This window comes from Rhinatrema bivittatum, chromosome 19 (assembly GCF_901001135.1).
Source record: "Rhinatrema bivittatum chromosome 19, aRhiBiv1.1, whole genome shotgun sequence".
NCBI classification, from domain to species: Eukaryota; Metazoa; Chordata; class Amphibia; order Gymnophiona; family Rhinatrematidae; genus Rhinatrema; species Rhinatrema bivittatum.
The window spans coordinates 45,408,081-45,426,049 of record NC_042633.1 but is presented as its reverse complement, the minus strand read 5'-3'; the positions used below and the strand labels follow the sequence as shown (position 1 = coordinate 45,426,049).

Genomic DNA, 17,969 nt, shown 5'->3' with positions numbered 1-17,969 from the left:
GGTAGGCCACTACCAGACACATAGTGAATTCACTAATACATTTAAAGGACGTTAGACACATTCCTATTCCCATAGCAACCTAAAACTTAACTAGGAACTGAACACATTTGAGATGAAGGCAGCAGTCCAGCAGCAAGAGGGGGGACTTCCCAGTCTTTTGCATCGAGTGTCACATGTATGATTTTTTACCCACCGGTGAGAAGTTGTACATGTGCATGCGATGCAAAGAGCTCCTGGCTCTCAGAGAACGAGTCCGATCTCTGGAGACTAGAGTGGCAGACCTGGAGGAGCTGAGGCAGACAGAGAGGTATATAGATGAGACCTTCAGGGACATAGTAGTCAAGTCCCAACTTCAGACTGGCAGCCCTGGTGCTGCCTTGGAGGAAGAAGGTCTCATGATGGGAGAGCACCAACCAGGTGTAGCAGGAAAGGATCCTGTAGCAAGGACCTGCTCTCAAGGTGATGCACTGTCCTTTCGTACCGAGGATATCTCCCCAGGGCCAACTGCCCAGGAGGGAAGGGTTAGGTCGGCCGTCATAGTTGGTGATTCGATTATTAGGAATGTAGACAGCTGGGTGGCTGGTGGACGTGAGAATCACCTGGTAACATGCCTACCTGGTGCGAAGGTGGCGGACCTCCCGCGTCACCTAGATAGGATTTTAGACAGTGCTGGGGAGGAGCCGATTACCGGCATGGTTAAAAGGGGAGGTGAAAGAAGCTATTTTAGCCAAAAGAGTTCATTCAAAAATTGGAAGAAGGATCCAACAGAAGAAAATAGCATAAAGCATAAACGTTGGCAAGTTAAATGTAAGACACTGATAAGGCAGGCTAAGAGAGAATTTGAAAAGAAGTTGGCCGTAGAGGCAAAACCTCACAGTAAAAACTTTTTAAAATATATCCGAAGCAGAAAGCCTGTGAGGGAGTCAGTTGGACCGTTAGATGATTGAGGGGTTAAAGGGGCACTTAGAGAAGATAAGGCCATCGCGGAAAGATTAAATGATTTCTTTGCTTCAGTGTTTACTGAAGAGGATGTTGGGGAGGTACCCGTAATGGAGAAGGTTTTCATGGGTAATGATTCAGATGGACTGAATCAAATCACGGTGAACCTAGAAGATGTGGTAGGCCTGATTGACAAACTGAAGAGTAGTAAATCACCTGGACCGGATGGTATACACCCCAGAGTTCTGAAGGAACTAAAAAATGAAACTTCAGACCTATTAGTAAAAATTTGTAACTTATCATTAAAATCATCCAGTGTACCTGAAGACTGGAGGATAGCAAATGTAACCCCAATATTTAAAAAGGGCTCCAGGGGCGATCCAGGAAACTACAGACCGGTTAGCCTGACTTCAGTGCCAGGAAAAATAGTGGAAAGTGTTCTAAACATCAAAATCACAGAACATATAGAAAGACATGGTTTAATGGAACAAAGTCAGCATGGCTTTACCCAAGGCAAGTCTTGCCTCACAAATCTGCTTCACTTTTTTGAAGGAGTTAATAAACATGTGGATAAAGGTGAACTGGTAGATGTAGTATACTTGGATTTTCAGAAGGCGTTTGAGAAAGTTCCTCATGAGAGGCTTCTAGGAAAAGTAAAAAGTCATGGGATAGGTGGCGATGTCCTTTCGTGGATTACAAACTGGCTAAAAGACAGGAAACAGAGAGTAGGATTAAATGGGCAATTTTCTCAGTGGAAGGGAGTGGGCAGTGGAGTGCCTCGGGGATCTGTATTGGGACCCTTACTTTTCAATATATTTATAAATGATCTGGAAAGAAATACGACGAGTGAGATAATCAAATTTGCAGATGACACAAAATTGTTCAGAGTAGTTAAATCACAAGCAGATTGTGATAAATTGCAGGAAGACCTTGTGAGATTGGAAAATTGGGCATCCAAATGGCAGATGAAATTTAATGTGGATAAGTGCAAGGTGATGCATATAGGGAAAAATAACCCATGCTATAGTTACACAATGTTAGGTTCCATATTAGGTGCTACCACCCAAGAAAGAGATCTAGGTGTCATAGTGGATAACACATTGAAATCGTCAGCTCAGTGTGCTGCGGCAGTCAAAAAAGCAAACAGAATGTTAGGAATTATTAGGAAGGGAATGGTGAATAAAACGGAAAATGTTATAATGCCTCTGTATCGCTCCATGGTGAGACTGCAACTTGAATACTGTGTACAATTCTGGTCGCCGCATCTCAAAAAAGATATAATTGCGATAGAGAAGGTACAGAGAAGGGCAACCAAAATGATAAAGGGGATGGAACAGCTCCCCTATGAGGAAAGGCTGAAGAGGTTAGGACTTTTCAGCTTGGAGAAGAGACGGCTGAGGGGGGGATTTGATAGAGGTGTTTAAGATCATGAGAGGTCTAGAACGGGTAGATGTGAATCGGTTATTTACTCTTTCGGATAATAGAAAGACTAGGGGGCACTCCATGAAGTTAGCATGTGGCACATTTAAAACTAATCGGAGAAAGTTCTTTTTTACTCAATGCACAATTAAACTCTGGAATTTGTTGCCAGAGGATGTGGTTAGTGCAGTTAGTGTAGCTGTGTATAAAAAAGGATTGGATAAGTTCTTGGAGGAGAAGTCCATTACCTGCTATTACTTAAGTTCACTTAGAGAATAGCCACTGCCATTAGCAATGGTAACATGGAATAGACTTAGTTTTTGGGTAATTGCCAGGTTCTTATGACCTGGATTGGCCACTGTTGGAAACAGGATGCTGGGCTTGATGGACCCTTGGTCTGACCAAATATGGCATTTTCTTATGTTCTAGACTGTATGCATTAAACCATATACAGTGAGCACACTTAGAACCCAAACTTCAATGATCAAAGGGAGGCTGGATGTTTTACATAATGGCTTTGCTATCTTTGGTGGCCCTGTGGATTATTAGGAAGTTTGGCAATAAACTTACAACCCGGTCCCATAGTGAGCAGGGGCTGGAAATTCCAGAGGGAGACTCCTGAGAAATGCAGAGAGCGCAGGGGCTGAAAATAACACAAGAGACTCCTGAGAAATGCAGAGAGCGCAGGGACTGAAAATAACACAAGAGACTCCTGAGAAGTGCAGAGAGCGCAGGGGCTGAAAATAACACAAGAGACTCCTGAGAAATGCAGAGAGCGCAGGGGCTGAAAATAACACAAGAGACTCCTGAGAAGTGCAGAGAGCGCAGGGACTGAAAATAACACAAGAGACTCCTGAGGAGTGCAGAGAGCGCAGGGGCTGAAAATAACACAAGAGACTCCTGAGAAATGCAGAGAGCGCAGGGACTGAAAATAACACAAGAGACTCCTGAGGAGTGCAGGGAATGGAGTTAGAGGCCCGGGTACAGTCTCTCTTCCCAGCCCCCGCTGTCTATCTCCTAGCGATTGTCAGTGTTTAAAGTTGTGAATAAAGCTTTGGAAAAGAAAAAAAAACCCTCCAGTCCTGTCATTAATCTGCCCCTGGGCGCAGTCGTAGGCTCCTCTTGACTCCGCCCCTCTCCCTGCTCGCCCTGCAGGGGCGTGGCTGTGATGCGGGCGCGCTGGGCCCTGCGCAGTGAGCTGGACCGCGGTGAGTGGCTGCGCTGGCTCCTGACGTAAGATTGGCGGCGCACGCGCTCGCTCGCTGGTTGGCTGCGGCTGGGACGCAGGGTGCGTGCGTGGTGCGTGGTGCGCGGCGCCCTCCCTCTTTTCCTCGTTCTCGGCTCTGAGGAGCGCGCCATGCCCCCCAAGAGCGACCTGATGGGGGCCGCCGAGGACCTCGCTGACCAGGTGTGCGGGTAGATTGCTGGAGGGGGTGGGGAGGAGAGGGGGGTTGGTGGCGGCGGGGCAGAGGCTGACGGGGTTGGTGGTGGGGGGGGCCAGAGGGGCTTGGGGAGGTATAACGTGGAGGAAGGGGAGGGCTTTTGAGGGCAGTGTGTGGTGGGGGTTTCTGGCAGCGGAGAATGTGGGGGCAGCGGTTGACGGGGGAGGGAGAGAGAGCGAGAGAGGTTAGGGAGGAGAGGAGAAGGGGGAAGCAGAATGAGGGAGGAAGGGGGCAGTGTGTGGTGGGGTTAGTGTTGGGGAGGGGGTGTAGGGGCAGGGAGGAAGAGGGCAGTGTGTGTGGTGGGGTTAGTGTTGGGGAGGGGGTGTAGGGGCAGGGAGGAGAGGGCAGTGTGTGTGGTGGGGTTAGTGTTGGGGAGGGGGTGTAGGGGCAGGGAAGAAGGGGGCAGTGTGTGTGGTGGGGTTAGTGTTGGGGAGGGGGGTGTAGGGGCAGGGAAGAAGGGGGCAGTGTGTGTGGTGGGGTTAGTATTGGGGAGGGGGTGTAGGGGCAGGGAGGAAGGGGGCAGTGTGTGTGGTGGGGTTAGTATTGGGGAGGGGGTGTAGGGGCAGGGAGGAAGAGGGCAGTGTGTGTGGTGGGGTTAGTATTGGGGAGGGGGTGTAGGGGCAGGGAGGAAGGGGGGCAGTGTGTGTGGTGGGGTTAGTATTGGGGAGGGGGTGTAGGGGCAGGGAGGAAGAGGGCAGTGTGTGTGGTGGGGTTAGTGTTGGGGAGGGGGTGTAGGGGCAGGGAAGAAGGGGGCAGTGTGTGTGGTGGGGTTAGTGTTGGGGAGGGGGTGTAGGGGCAGGGAAGAAGGGGGCAGTGTGTGTGGTGGGGTTAGTATTGGGGAGGGGGTGTAGGGGCAGGGAAGAAGGGGGGCAGTGTGTGGTGGGGTTAGTATTGGGGAGGGGGTGTAGGAGCAGGGAAGAAGGGGGCAGTGTGTGTGGTGGGGTTAGTGTTGGGGAGGGGGTGTAGGGGCAGGGAAGAAGGGGGCAGTGTGTGTGGTGGGGTTAGTATTGGGGAGGGGGTGTAGGAGCAGGGAAGAAGAGGCAGTGTGTGTGGTGGGGTTAGTATTGGGGAGGGGGTGTAGGGGCAGGGAAGAAGAGGGCAGTGTGTGTGGTGGGGTTAGTGTTGGGGAGGGGGTGTAGGGGCAGGGAGGAAGAGGGCAGTGGTTGGGGAGGGGGGTGGTAGGGGCAGGGAGGAAGAGGGCAGTGTGTGTGGTGGGGTTAGTATTGGGGAGGGGGTGTAGGGGCAGGGAGGAAGGGGCAGTGTGTGTGGTGGGGTTAGTGTTGGAGAGGGGGGGTGGTAGGGGCAGGGAGGAAGAGGGCAGTGGTAGGGGCAGGGAGGAAGAGGGCAGTGTGTGTGGTGGGGTTAGTATTGGGGGAGGGGGTGTAGGGGCAGGGAGGAAGGGGGCAGTGTGTGTGGTGGGGTTAGTGTTGGGGAGGGGGTGTAGGGGCAGGGAGGAAGGGGGCAGTGTGTGTGGTGGGGTTAGTGTTGGGGAGGGGGTGTAGGGGCAGGGAGGAAGGGGGCAGTGTGTGTGGTGGGGTTAGTGTTGGGGAGGGGGTGTAGGGGCATGGAGGAAGGGGGCAGTGTGTGTGGTGGGGTTAGTGTTGGGGAGGGGGTGTGGGGGCAGGGAGGAAGGGGGGCAGTGTGTGTGGTGGGGTTAGTGTTGGGGAGGGGGTGGTAGGGGCAGGGAGGAAGGGGGCAGTGTGTGGGTGGGGTTAGTATTGGGGAGGGGGTGGTAGGGGCAGGGAAGAAGAGGGCAGTGTGTGTGGTGGGGTTAGTGTTGGGGAGGGGGGGTGGTAGGGGCAGGGAGGAAGAGGGCAGTGGTTGGGGAGGGGGGTGGTAGGGGCAGGGAGGAAGAGGGCAGTGTGTGTGGTGGGGTTAGTGTTGGGGAGGGGGTGTAGGGGCAGGGAGGAAGGGGGCAGTGTGTGTGGTGGGGTTAGTGTTGGGGAGGGGGTGTAGGGGCAGGGAGGAAGGGGGCAGTGTGTGTGGTGGGGTTAGTGTTGGGGGGGGGGGTGTAGGGGCAGGGAGGAAGGGGGCAGTGTGTGTGGTGGGGTTAGTGTTGGGGAGGGGTGTAGGGGCATGGAGGAAGGGGGCAGTGTGTGTGGTGGGGTTAGTGTTGGGGAGGGGGTGTAGGGGCAGGGAGGAAGGGGCAGTGTGTGTGGTGGGGTTAGTGTTGGGGAGGGGGTGTAGGGGCAGGGAGGAAGGGGGCAGTGTGTGTGGTGGGGTTAGTGTTGGGGAGGGGGGGTGGTAGGGGCAGGGAGGAAGAGGGCAGTGGTTGGGGAGGGGGGGTGGTAGGGGGGAGGAAGGGGGGCAGTGTGTGTGGTGGGGTTAGTGTTGGGGAGGGGGTGTAGGGGCAGGGAGGAAGAGGGGCAGTGTGTGTGGTGGGGTTAGTGTTGGGGAGGGGGTGTAGGGGCAGGGAGGAAGGGGGCAGTTGTGTGTGGTGGGGTTAGTGTTGGGGAGGGGGTGTAGGGGCAGGGAGGAAGGGGGCAGTGTGTGTGGTGGGGTTAGTGTTGGGGAGGGGGTGTAGGGGCAGGGAGGAAGGGGGCAGTGTGTGTGGTGGGGTTAGTGTTGGGGAGGGGGTGGTAGGGGCAGGGAGGAAGGGGGCAGTGTGTGTGGTGGGGTTAGTGTTGGGGAGGGGGTGTAGGGGCAGGGAGGAAGGGGGCAGTGTGTGTGGTGGGGTTAGTGTTGGGGAGGGGGTGTAGGGGCAGGGAGGAAGGGGGCAGTGTGTGTGGTGGGGTTAGTGTTGGGGAGGGGGTGGTAGGGGCAGGGAGGAAGGGGGCAGTGTGTGTGGTGGGGTTAGTGTTGGGGAGGGGGTGGTAGGGGCAGGGAGGAAGGGGGGCAGTGTGTGGGGTGGGGTTAGTGTTGGGGAGGGGGTGGTAGGGCAGGGAGGAAGGGGGCAGTGTGTGTGGTGGGTTAGTATTGGGGAGGGGGTGGTGGGGGCAGTGTGTGTGGTGGGGTTAGTATTGGGGAGGGGGTGGTAGGGGCAGGGAGGAAGGGGCAGTGTGTGTGGTGGGGTTAGTATTTGGATGGGGTGGTAGGGGCAGGGAGGAAGGGGGCAGTGTGTGTGGTGGGGTTAGTGTTGGGGAGGGGGGTGTAGGGGGCAGGGAGGAAGGGGGCAGTGTGTGTGGTGGGGTTAGTATTGGGGAGGGGGTGTAGGGGCGGGGAGGAAGGGGGCAGTGTGTGTGGTGGGGTTAGTATTGGAGAGGGGGGGTGTAGGGGCAGGGAGGAAGGGAGGAAGGGGGCAGTGTGTGTGGTGAGGTTAGTATTGGGGAGTGTGGGTGTAGGGGCAGGGAAGGGGGCAGTGTGTGTGGTGGGGTTAGTATTGGGGGGGGGGTGTAGGGGCAGAGTCTGGGTGTGTTTTCTGGGGGGTCTCTCCTGTTTTGCTCCTGATCTCTTGTCTCAGGCTATTGCACACACAATTGCATCTGTGCTGCTGCATTTTATAAATGTATTCACTGCTTCAGTTAACTGAAGTTAACAGAGATACAAATTAAACCACATACAGTAAAAAAATAAAAATACCCTGCATTTACTTCAGCTAGACTAAGGGCCATTTGTACAAAGGGATCTTCCCATGTTCTGTCTATAATAATATCTCGTGCATTAAATAATAAATCGCCAGCTCTCCTGCACACCGTGAGACCCTCTCCTTTCAAAAGAGAGAATCAGGGCACAGAGACCCCCGCACGCCGTAGCTGCCAACCTTTGTAAGGGGAGGGGGCGGCTCCTGCTGATGGATTTAACATGGGTGCTCCTGGGAGCTCCCTCCAGCACATCAGTGGCTGGGACCAACTGTTTTTACAGAAACAAAATGTCCTCGTTTGATAACATTCAGATTCAAGAAAAGAGAGCCACATTGCAATTAGGTAGAGCCACATTGCATGAGCATGAAGGAAAATACTGGTGCCCCCCCCCCCCCCCAATAAAGCCCAGGACAGGATCCCGTCCCACCCACCATCTGGAAACCTTTATGAGCAGAGCAAATAGTGCCGCAGCTGTGGCCTCCAGTTCCAGCTTGCAGGAGGCCCGTTTTCCTGGCCAGGAATAAGCCGGTCAGTGCTCCGTTGCTGTTCATGGCAGTTCCTCATTCCCACCAGCTTTCTGTCTCAGTAATGTGTACTTAACGGAAATCAAGAGTCAAAGTTTGACCTGAGCCAGACTTAACTTGTTTGTATTCCTGCAAGCTCTGTTTGCTTGGGACTCTTTCTCCGATCAACGCTGGCCGTCGGTGTCCTCCTTTCCAGGTGACTTCACAAAGTGGCTTGCTCTGTTTCCAGACTCTGCTGCCTCTAGTCTTGGGTGGAAGCTGGCGTTCCTTTGTACACAGGGTGGCAGTGATCCGTGCTGGGGGAATCTTATTCCAAAGATAAAACCTTAGGCTCTCTCTCTCTCTCTCCTGTACTGTGACTCTTGTACAGACCTAGAACTCCATATCTGAGGCTGTAAGAGTGTTTATTCCTAAAAACCTGTCATCAGTATGTCCTGTCTCCAGTAGTGGAGAAGCAAAGAGCCTTGGGCACCCTGCGGTGTGCATTAAACTGGGTGCCAATAATATTACTTTTGTTGCAGGATTTCTGTGGTTAAGCAGCACCAGATCGAGCGAGTGTTGCGTTTCGGTTTCCTCTTTTCTGTTTAAATTGTCCGCATGCAGCGTTGCGGTGAAGTCTGCCTCCGTTCCTTTTTACGTGCCGGGAACGAGAAAGCTGTTTCCACGTGCCAGTGGATCTGAGACCCAAGGCGATTCAGCTCATCCACTGACAGCTGCACAAGTAACCTTTGGCTTTTGGTTCATGTTGAGTAGGAAGGTTGAGCCAGACCGTGGGCCGGTATCGTATCTGTGTGCAGTGCAACATGGAGCTCGGTTTGCACCCTCTGCCTGCGTTGTACAATCTTTTTTTTTTTTTTTTTTTTTAAATCGAGGTTTAATCCGCTTTTGACACCATTGTGTCCCCAGCAGGGTCAGAGGACGGTGTGTGTATGATCTGCAAGACAGGGGCATCCTCTGCTCTTGGCTCAGGGCCCTGTACGTGGATCTTGCGAGAGGCCAGAAAACAATCGCCTAACGTGACGGTTCTCCGCGTTTTGGCAAACATTAATCGGAAGGTCCCGCTCCCGTGGCACGGAAGCAGCCGAGGGTGGTCCCCTCTTTCAGTCTGAGACTGAGCAGCATTATTTCAGGGGGTTAAGGCCCTGCCACCCAACCCCACTGGGGACATAAAAGACTGTTTGAAGCCCGGCCACACTGGGAAGGTGAACCCTCCCATTACAAAAAAGCTTTCTGATATGAAAGGGAAATGAGATTCTGATGGGGGGGGGGGGGGGGGGAGGACTGGGCCTGCCTTGAGGCCTTCCTCTTCAGGTGCTGCTGGGATAAGTTCACATCCATTGCTCGCGCTCTGCTGGTGCTGGCTCCGGTTGGGTTCAAGCCTGTACTCCACCACCACAGCTGGCTGGGAATGTTTTCTGAGAGCTGGCTATACCGGAAGATCTTTGTTGCCCACCAGCTAATCCCAGGCTGCAAGGTCCTGTTCAGTTTGGGTGCTAAGCTTTATCCACAACTTGCAGGGCAACCTCACGCAAGTCCCCATAACCTCCGTCCGCTTGAGCCTAATGCTGGAAGCTGATCAGAGCAGGGACATGGTGGGGTTCAACAGATTGGTCTTTAGTTATTTATAATTCATATTTAATTAGCCGCCATACCAGAACCTGCTCGGTGTGACGTTCAACTCGTAACTGAGTACCTGCGATGGCAAACGAAACCGAATACATGCCTTGGTGGTAATTTACAGTACAATATGACGAATGACGGTATAACGGCCGCCGTGCTCCCTGGAGATCGGGTAATCTCCCTGAGGCACGGGGGGGGTCTCGTCCTTCTTAAGTTAGATCTCGCCGCTGCCTTCCGTACAGCGGATCGTGTAATCCTGGCGCATCGCCTCTGGGGATTTTGGCATCTCTGGGCTCGGTTTGGAGTTTGTTCCAATCGTGTGCTCTTAAAACGGGGGAAAAGTAGGAAAGACGTTCTAAGTGGGTCTGCAGTCCCTCGCGGGTCATCCCTCTCCGGGTCCTGTGGCCGCTCCTGAACGTCTGCGGATGTGCATTTACCAGGGGTAAGTCAGTAATTTAAAGCATGGCGCGGGGGCGGGGGGGGGGGGGGGGTGATTGAACATCGTGAGCCTGTCCTTGGTGCCTTCTGGGTTAATTATTGACGACCGGCAGGTAAAAATAGTCGGTCAGGCTTTTAGGGGGTTTTGGGATTCGTTATTGATGCCAGGCTGTCGTTTATACCACAAGCCAGATCTGTTGTGAGATCTGGGATTTATATAAATTACGCCTGTTAGCTCTCTCGTGTCTCTCTTACAACCCAGTGGTAGCTCAGTTATTGATCTTGCCCATTCTTGATTATGGCAATGCTCTCTTGGTTTACCATGGAGTACAATTTAAATCAGCGCAGTTATTGGAGAATGCCTGCCTTCGGGTCATTCACTTCAGGATCGGGTCTCTCCACTGCTTTCTGATCTTCGCTGGTGAGAATTTAAATACAGATTTGCTTGCTGGTACGGCTCGTCTCCATGGATCAATGCTCCGTGGAAACTTGGTAATCCAGTGAGGTCCTCGCTTCCTGCTGGAGGCACCTTCTGTGCATCTCTCCGAGTCCTGCCAGCGCACACTTTCAGTGGCTGTTCCTGATGTTTGCCACGCCCCGCCTCTGGATTTGAGATCTCTGTCCTGTACAAAACCTTCTTAAGAAACCGCTAAAGACCTTGGCTGTCTTAGGATTTATTCTTAAAAGCATTTAAGGCAGACTGAATTGTATCTGTCCCATTTTTTATTTATTATTTTAGTTTTACCTTGTTATGATTATTTCTTTTTTTTTTTTTAATGACTTTTTTAGGGTGACTTTACCTGTTTTGTGATGTGCAGCCTTTTATCGTGTTTGTCTTTTACTCACTTTATTGGCAATTGCCTTGTGTGTTTTGTCTTGTCAGCCGCCTAGGGGCGAGCGCACAGGTGGCATATAACCCGTGGATCAGTCCAAAGAAGCGCAGTTCTGGAGCCAGGCAAGAAAAGGGGCACGCGGGGGTCTTGTAGCTGAGGGGGGCAGAAGGAGTAAAACTTCCTGCGGTGATCACAACGTGCTAGGAGGGGGGACATAGTGATAGAACCGGTGCGTCGAATATTTGGGCGCTTGATCGTGCAGCAGCATTTTAAAGGCCGATGAACGGATCTTAAAATTGCATCTGCTTTGTACAGGAAGCAGACCTGTCTCGACAGTCGAGCAGTGGGGTTCTGTATCGTCTGTAATCGTAGGAGGGATTTCTCTGGGAGACCGATCTGTAGGGAGTTACATAAGCTGATTTGATTGAGTAAGAAACATAGAAGTGACGGCAGAAGAACAACATACGGCCCATCCAGTCTGCCCAGCGAGCTTTCACGGTTATTTTTCTCATACTTATCTGTTTCTCTGACTGCTGAGGTCTGGGCCCTTAGTGGTAACTTTTTGGTTCTAATTTTCCTGTAGAGAGCAGTGCTGGACCTGCATAAAAGTGAAATATCAAGCCTAATTGGTTAGGGGTAGTAATCGCCGCAACAAGCAAGCTACTCCCACGCTTGTTTACCCAGCCTGTGCAATTCAGTCCTTGTTGGTTGTCTTAATATAAATCCTCTTTTCTTCATTCCCCCTGCCGTTGAAGCAGTGAGCTGCGCTGAATATGTATTCAAAGTGAAGTATCAGGCTTATTTGGTTTGGGGTAGTAATCGCCGCAACAAGCAAGCTACTCCCACGCTTACTTGTGAATGCAAATCCTTTGTCCCACACTTCCTCATTGCCGTTGAAGCGTAGAGCAATGTTGGAGTCGCATTAACCGTGTGTATGTTTATTGAATAAGGACATTAATCACCAGGAAGTAGCAGTCATTCCCGCAAGCCACCCCCATAAGTGGCCAAATGGGATTTCCGAAAAAGTGATGGAGCTGGTGTAATTGGGGGGGGGGGGGGGAGGGGAGAACCCCCATGACTCCATGTCTGATGGAGGCACAGAAAGTTCACAGAGGTGTGGGTTTGGTCTCTCCTCTGAAGCATCACCCGCTGTAAGAGAAAACGGGGGGGGGGGGGGGTCAGTACCGTGACTCGACAGAACCTTGGTCCTGGCGGTGTCCAGCTTTATCCGGTTCTGTGGCGTCCGTGAATTTATCTGCCAGTGAGTCGCGCTAAAGCTTTCTCCCTGCTGGTACCCGGTTCCTCCCCATATAACGGCGTGTCGCCTGCATGCACGGGAACGCGAGCTCCTCCGGGTCGCAGACTCCAGCTGAGGCTTGGACGCTGGCCTCCAGCAGGGTCACGTGACCTCCCTGTGCTTATTAAGCTGGAGCAAGGGACGCGGCGGCCCTGCCGCTTGCAGTTACACTCGAGCATTTTAACTTCAGTGCCCAAGCAACCGCCTCTTTCTGAACTGTTTGCGTCTTCCGTGCGAGGGAGGGGGGGGGGGTGCAGTTTTTTTAATCCTTCGGCAATGGTTGTTGCACCATCACGGTGAGGACGGATGGCGAGGCGTTTCCCAGCTCTCTCCTGCATTGTGGAGGCTTTCAATCTCTCTCTGTGAGAAGGAGACCATCCTCCTCCCACCCAGACCCCCCCCCCCCCCATGCTTTGTTCCTTCTCAGCCTCTCTTGCTTAAGATCCATGTTTTAAAATAATAACAGCGCAAACCTTGTTCTGCTCACCTGTGTCCCGCAGCCTGACTGGTTTGCAATGAAGTAGCAACCTCTGAGCCGCCCTTCACCCTCTGAGAGTGCCTTATTCTCAGATTAAATATCCAAGATCCCCAGACTCCCTGCACTAGCTATGTGCGTCTTACTTCGTAGGACGTGGCTTTATAACCATCACCCCCTGCATCTGTTCCTTTACTGGCCGTTCTGTCTTGCTAACGAGTCACTCTTGCCAATGCTCCTCTCGGGTCCGGATTGGTTTCTCCAAGGGTGGCACGGCCTCTGAGAGAGGCATGGCGCTGATGCTTCGTTTTTATTTTCTCTCTTCCCCCTGCCCCCAGTTCCTGCGAGTGACGAAGCGGTATCTACCTCACCTGGCGCACCTGTGCCTGATCAGCACCTTCCTGGAGGATGGCGTCCGCATGTGGTTTCAGTGGAACGAGCAGAGGGATTACATCGACATGTCCTGGGGATGTGGTCCCTTCCTGGCCATGCTCTTCGTATTAATCAACATGTTTGGACAACTGAGTAAGGACTTAGAAACTTCTGAGGAGAAACCTGTTAATCCACTGCTCTGCCTACTTATATGTAATTTGGCATTAATGAGAGAAGTGCAGGCATGAGATGCTTGTTTCTATGCATGGACAGAGCTGAATGTAAGTCTCAGTACTGGAATAGCAGGAGGTGCTGCAGGGCAGGAGTGAGGTGCATTGGCAGAGCTGTGTGTGTGTGAGGGTCTCAGTACTGGAATAGCAGGAGGTGCTGCAGGGCAGGAGTGAGGTGCATTGGCAGAGTGTGTGTGTGAGGGTCTCAGTACTGGAATAGCAGGAGGTGCTGCAGGGCAGGAGTGAGGTGCATTGGCAGAGCTGTGTGTGTGTGAGGGTCTCAGTACTGGAATAGCAGGAGGTGCTGCAGGGCAGGAGTGAGGTGCATTGGCAGAGCTGTGTGTGACTGTCTCAGTACTGGAATGGCAGGAGGTGCTGCAGGGCAGGAGTGAGGTGCATTGGCAGAGCTGTGTGTGAGGGTCTCAGTACTGGAATAGCAGGAGGTGCTGCAGGGCAGGAGTGAGGTGCATTGGCAGAGCTGTGTGTGAGGGTCTCAGTACTGGAATAGCAGGAGGTGCTGCAGGGCAGGAGTGAGGAGCATTGGCAGAGCTGTGTGTGAGGGTCTCAGTACTGGAATAGCAGGAGGTGCTGCAGGGCAGGAGTGAGGTGCATTGGCAGAGCTGTGTGTGAGGGTCTCAGTACTGGAATAGCAGGGGGTGCTGCAGGGCAGGAGTGAGGAGCATTGGTAGAGCTGTGTGTGAGGGTCTCAGTACTGGAATAGCAGGAGGTGCTGCAGGGCAGGAGTGAGGTGCATGGGCAGAGCTGTGTGTGAGGGTCTCAGTACTGGAATAGCAGGAGGTGCTGCAGGGCAGGAGTGAGGTGCATTGGCAGAGCTGTGTGTGAGGGTGTCAGTACTGGAATAGCAGGGGGTGCTGCAGGGCAGGAGTGAGGTGCATTGGCAGAGCTGTGTGTGAGGGTCTCAGTACTGGAATAGCAGGAGGTGCTGCAGGGCAGGAGTGAGGTGCATTGGCAGAGCTGTGTGTGAGGGTGTCAGTACTGGATAGCAGGGGGTGCTGCAGGGCAGGAGTGAGGTGCATTGGCAGAGCTGTGTGTGAGGGTCTCAGTACTGGAATAGCAGGAGGTGCTGCAGGGCAGGAGTGAGGAGCATTGGCAGAGCTGTGTGTGTGTGAGGGTCTCAGTACTGGAATAGCAGGGGGTGCTGCAGGGCAGGAGTGAGGTGCGTGGGCAGAGCTGTGTGTGAGGGTCTCAGTACTGGAATAGCAGGGGGTGCTGCAGGGCAGGAGTGAGGAGCATTGGTAGAGCTGTGTGTGAGGGTCTCAGTACTGGAATAGCAGGGGGTGCTGCAGGGCAGGAGTGAGGTGCATTGGCAGAGCTGTGTGTGAGGGTCTCAGTACTGGAATAGCAGGGGGTGCTGCAGGGCAGGAGTGAGGTGCATTGGCAGAGCTGTGTGTGTGAGGGTCTCAGTACTGGAATAGCAGGGGGTGCTGCAGGGCAGGAGTGAGGTGCATTGGCAGAGCTGTGTGTGAGGGTCTCAGTACTGGAATAGCAGGGGGTGCTGCAGGGCGGGTGTGAGGTGCGTGGGCAGAGCTGTGTACATTTCCCTGCCCCCTTTCTTGTCAGCTGCTTCTCACCTTAAGAGCTAAAACTGCCTCCCGCTCCCTGTAAGAGAAGTTGCAGATGGCAGAAAGTTCTTCATGTTGTGGAGCTGCAGTTACTCTGGATACTGATGGGGGGGTGTTTTTTCTTCCTCCCGTTCTTGTGCTCCTGCAGCGGGCTGTGTGCTGGTGCTGGCTCGGAAGTTTGTTCCCTATGCTTGCTTTGGGCTGTTTGGGATAATCTTCATGCAGGTGAGTTGTGCACCCTGGACATTTTGTTTGCCTGCAGGTTCAGAGTGATCAGGCTGTGCTGGTCCCACGCTGCTGCATCACCTTGGATGGCCGTGCGTGGTGCGGGGAGCCCCCCCCCGCCAGCCCCGGGTTGCCGCTCGCTGTGATAGGGGAGCCCTGGGGCTTGGGAGACGTGGGAGAAAGCTCGGACTGTGCCGGCAAGGTCCTGCAGTTCCCCTTTTTAAGGAGAGTGGGAAGGGAGGCGGTGATGCGAGGGCCTCTGTAAATAGATCATCGCCTGGTTCCCTGGCTTTAGCGCCGGAGAGGAAGTGTCTGCTGTCGCGTCCTATGTTCTGTTTCTCTCTCTTACAGACCATCGCGTACAGTATTCTGTGGGATCTCAAGTTCTTGATGAGGTGAGTCGCTCCTGATGGCCACAAGCTGGTGCTCGCCTGTGGCTCGAGTCACTAGGCCAGAGGGGGGGGACTGGAAATGCGTCAGCTTTGACCTCGCTGCTTCTGCGATCACAGCGCAGGGGTCAGGAGGCGTAACACCCCCCCCCCCCCCCCCCCCCGGGTCTCTCTCTGCTTGCAGCAGGGAGCTGTGTCTCTGGTCTCTCTCTGTGCCTCTGGCAGGGCTTGTGACCTCCTGAGCTGTTGTTTTCGCCTCCTCTTGTGCTGCAGGAACCTTGCCCTGGGTGGTGGATTGCTGCTGCTGCTGGCAGAGTCGCGCTCGGAAGGGAAGTCCATGTTCGCCGGGGTCCCCACCATGAACGATAACTCTCCGCGGCAGTACATGCAGCTGGGCGGCCGGGTCCTGCTGGTGCTCATGTTCATGACTCTGTTACACCTGGAAGCCAGCGCCTTCACTGTAAGTGACCACCCTTCACTGGCTAAGCACTTAACTTTCTGCTTGCAAAACATCTCTGGTCGGCAAAGAGGAATGTAAGAGTAAAGGTGTCCGTCCAATCTGCCCAGCAGGTTACGGGCAGGACCGGTTGCTGTCTGCAGGTTACCCCCCCCCCCCCCCCCAATGCCTTTGGCTGTCTGCCTGTGCCCGATACTGGGCTTGGAGGACCTTGGTCTTACCTAGCAGTAACCACCGCTGTGTGCAGATTATCACTCCTGCCGAAGGCACAGGGTAATTACTGCCCCATCTCTTCCCACTCCCTGCTGGATTCCATTACTGTCTTTGTCTTTATGGCCACGCTTTCTGTGACTGTTCCCAAGTCCGCTCCCGTGGGGTTTCAGGGCATGACCCCTAGTGCTGCAGCAGCTTTTTATCACTGTGTATAGATTGAGGGTTTGCCTTACAGGGATTTTTTTTTACCTGTTAGAATAAAGAAGACGGCGTCTTGTTGCTGGAGATGGCATGAAGGGTATCAGAAGCCCATTCCGGCTTCTGGGCAGAGCTGAAGGCCTGCCTGTGCCTCGCAGGAGGCTCCCGTCCTGACATCTTCTTCTTAGTCCTAAGATCTATTTTTTTCACAGCTCGTGTGTGTTTTGTTTTGGTTTTTTTTCCTTTTGCCTCTGTGTAGATTTTCCAGGATATCTTCGGTACGGCGCTGATTATTCTAGTGGCCGTTGGCTTTAAGACCAAGCTGGCAGCGCTGACGCTGGTGATCTGGCTGCTGATCATTAACTTGCTGCAGAACGCCTTCTGGAACATCCCCACCTACAGGCCCCTCCATGACTTCCTCAAGTATGACTTTTTCCAGACCATGTCGGTCATAGGAGGCCTCCTCCTGGTGGTGGCTCTAGGGCCTGGCGGGGTGTCTATGGACGAGCACAAGAAGAAATGGTAGAGACAGAACGCCTGCCAGGACGAGAGCGGACAGGATGGTGCCACAACAGTTTTCTCACAAATATTTTTAATTGATTTAGTCCCATCTGTGTATTTTTTCCATTTGTATGTGATATAAAACTCTCTATCATTGTTTACTGTTGCCTTAGTGAGAGATTTTTTTTTCTATTAAAAGTAAGTTGGAGACATTTATAAATTAAAAAAATTCTATGGTCCTCTTCCCTTTTGTGTATTGCTGGGATTTTTTTTTAAGGGGAGGCTAGCGCTGAGCATGGCTGTGTTTTTGGAGGGTGGAGCTCGATGCAGACAGTACAAGCCCCTTTCTGTCATACACTGGATTTACAGTTTGAATCTTGAGGACTAGATTTAACTCTGAATGATTCTCTAGCCCTGATGTATAGGAGAGTGACACAGCGGTGCCAGGGTAAACTAGTATCCTATTCCCTGTCTGGGACTGGTCTTGCTCTGTGGCTGTAGCTCATGGGGAAATGCTATAGCGTCCCTGTCATCCTTGAGAGAGGACGTGCAAGCCTTAATCTGTTCTCTAGACTGCGATGGTCTATTAGTTATCATCATGGGCAAGCTTGCTCATGGTGTATGATAAGCCCTGGACAAGCCTATGCAATGTAAGTTCTGGCCTGGAATGCCACTGCTGTGTGCACCGATGTGGTTGATATTCAGCTGTTTTTGGGTACTTGCCAGGTTCTTATGGCCTGGATTGGCCACTGTTGGAAACAGGATGCTGGGCTTGATGGACCCTTGGTCTGTCCCAGTATGGCATGTTCTTATCTGACTTGAGATCCATAAACCTGACGGTGTTTATCTGGCTAATCGTAGACTTTTAAGAGCGGCTGCCTATGCCCTGCGCCCCCAGCCTTCCATCCCCTTAGCCGCCTCAAATGGTGCTGAAGCGTAAGGCTGTAGTAGGGGCTCTAACGGGCCGCCGCTCTTGCGTCGTGCATGCTCTGCTCTGTACTCCTCTAGTACTAACAGTGCTAGCGCTGTGCGATCCCAGAGTGCAGGACCAGAGAAAAATCCCCACATGCAGCATGGCATGGTTAAAATTGCGTATGTGCTGTGTTGTCAGCTTTCTTCCCGGCATTCCTGGGCACGCAGCAAGAAAGGGGTGGAACTGCTGGTTGATGACGTTTGCAGCAGGAAGCAGAGGTGAGGAGGCTCTGGCAGGCTTTTAATTGTGGTTGTTTAATGCATCTGAGGAAGGAAATGAGCTTCGTCGCCCTCCCGGATCTGTTACTACAGCAGAGAGCA

General features: G+C 53.2%; 1 protein-coding gene across 1 annotated transcript; it reads left to right on the top strand.

Annotated features, from left to right (window-relative positions):
- The first annotated feature begins 3,715 nt into the window (after positions 1 to 3,715).
- Positions 3,716 to 16,921, top strand: LOC115080877 (surfeit locus protein 4-like). Its single transcript, XM_029585337.1, has 6 exons — positions 3,716 to 3,766; positions 12,847 to 13,033; positions 14,842 to 14,918; positions 15,270 to 15,313; positions 15,581 to 15,767; positions 16,435 to 16,921. The coding sequence occupies exons 1-6, from the start codon at positions 3,716 to 3,718 to the stop codon at positions 16,699 to 16,701; spliced, it is 813 nt and encodes a 270-aa protein (XP_029441197.1). The 3' UTR covers positions 16,702 to 16,921.
- Positions 16,922 to 17,969: the final 1,048 nt, after the last annotated feature.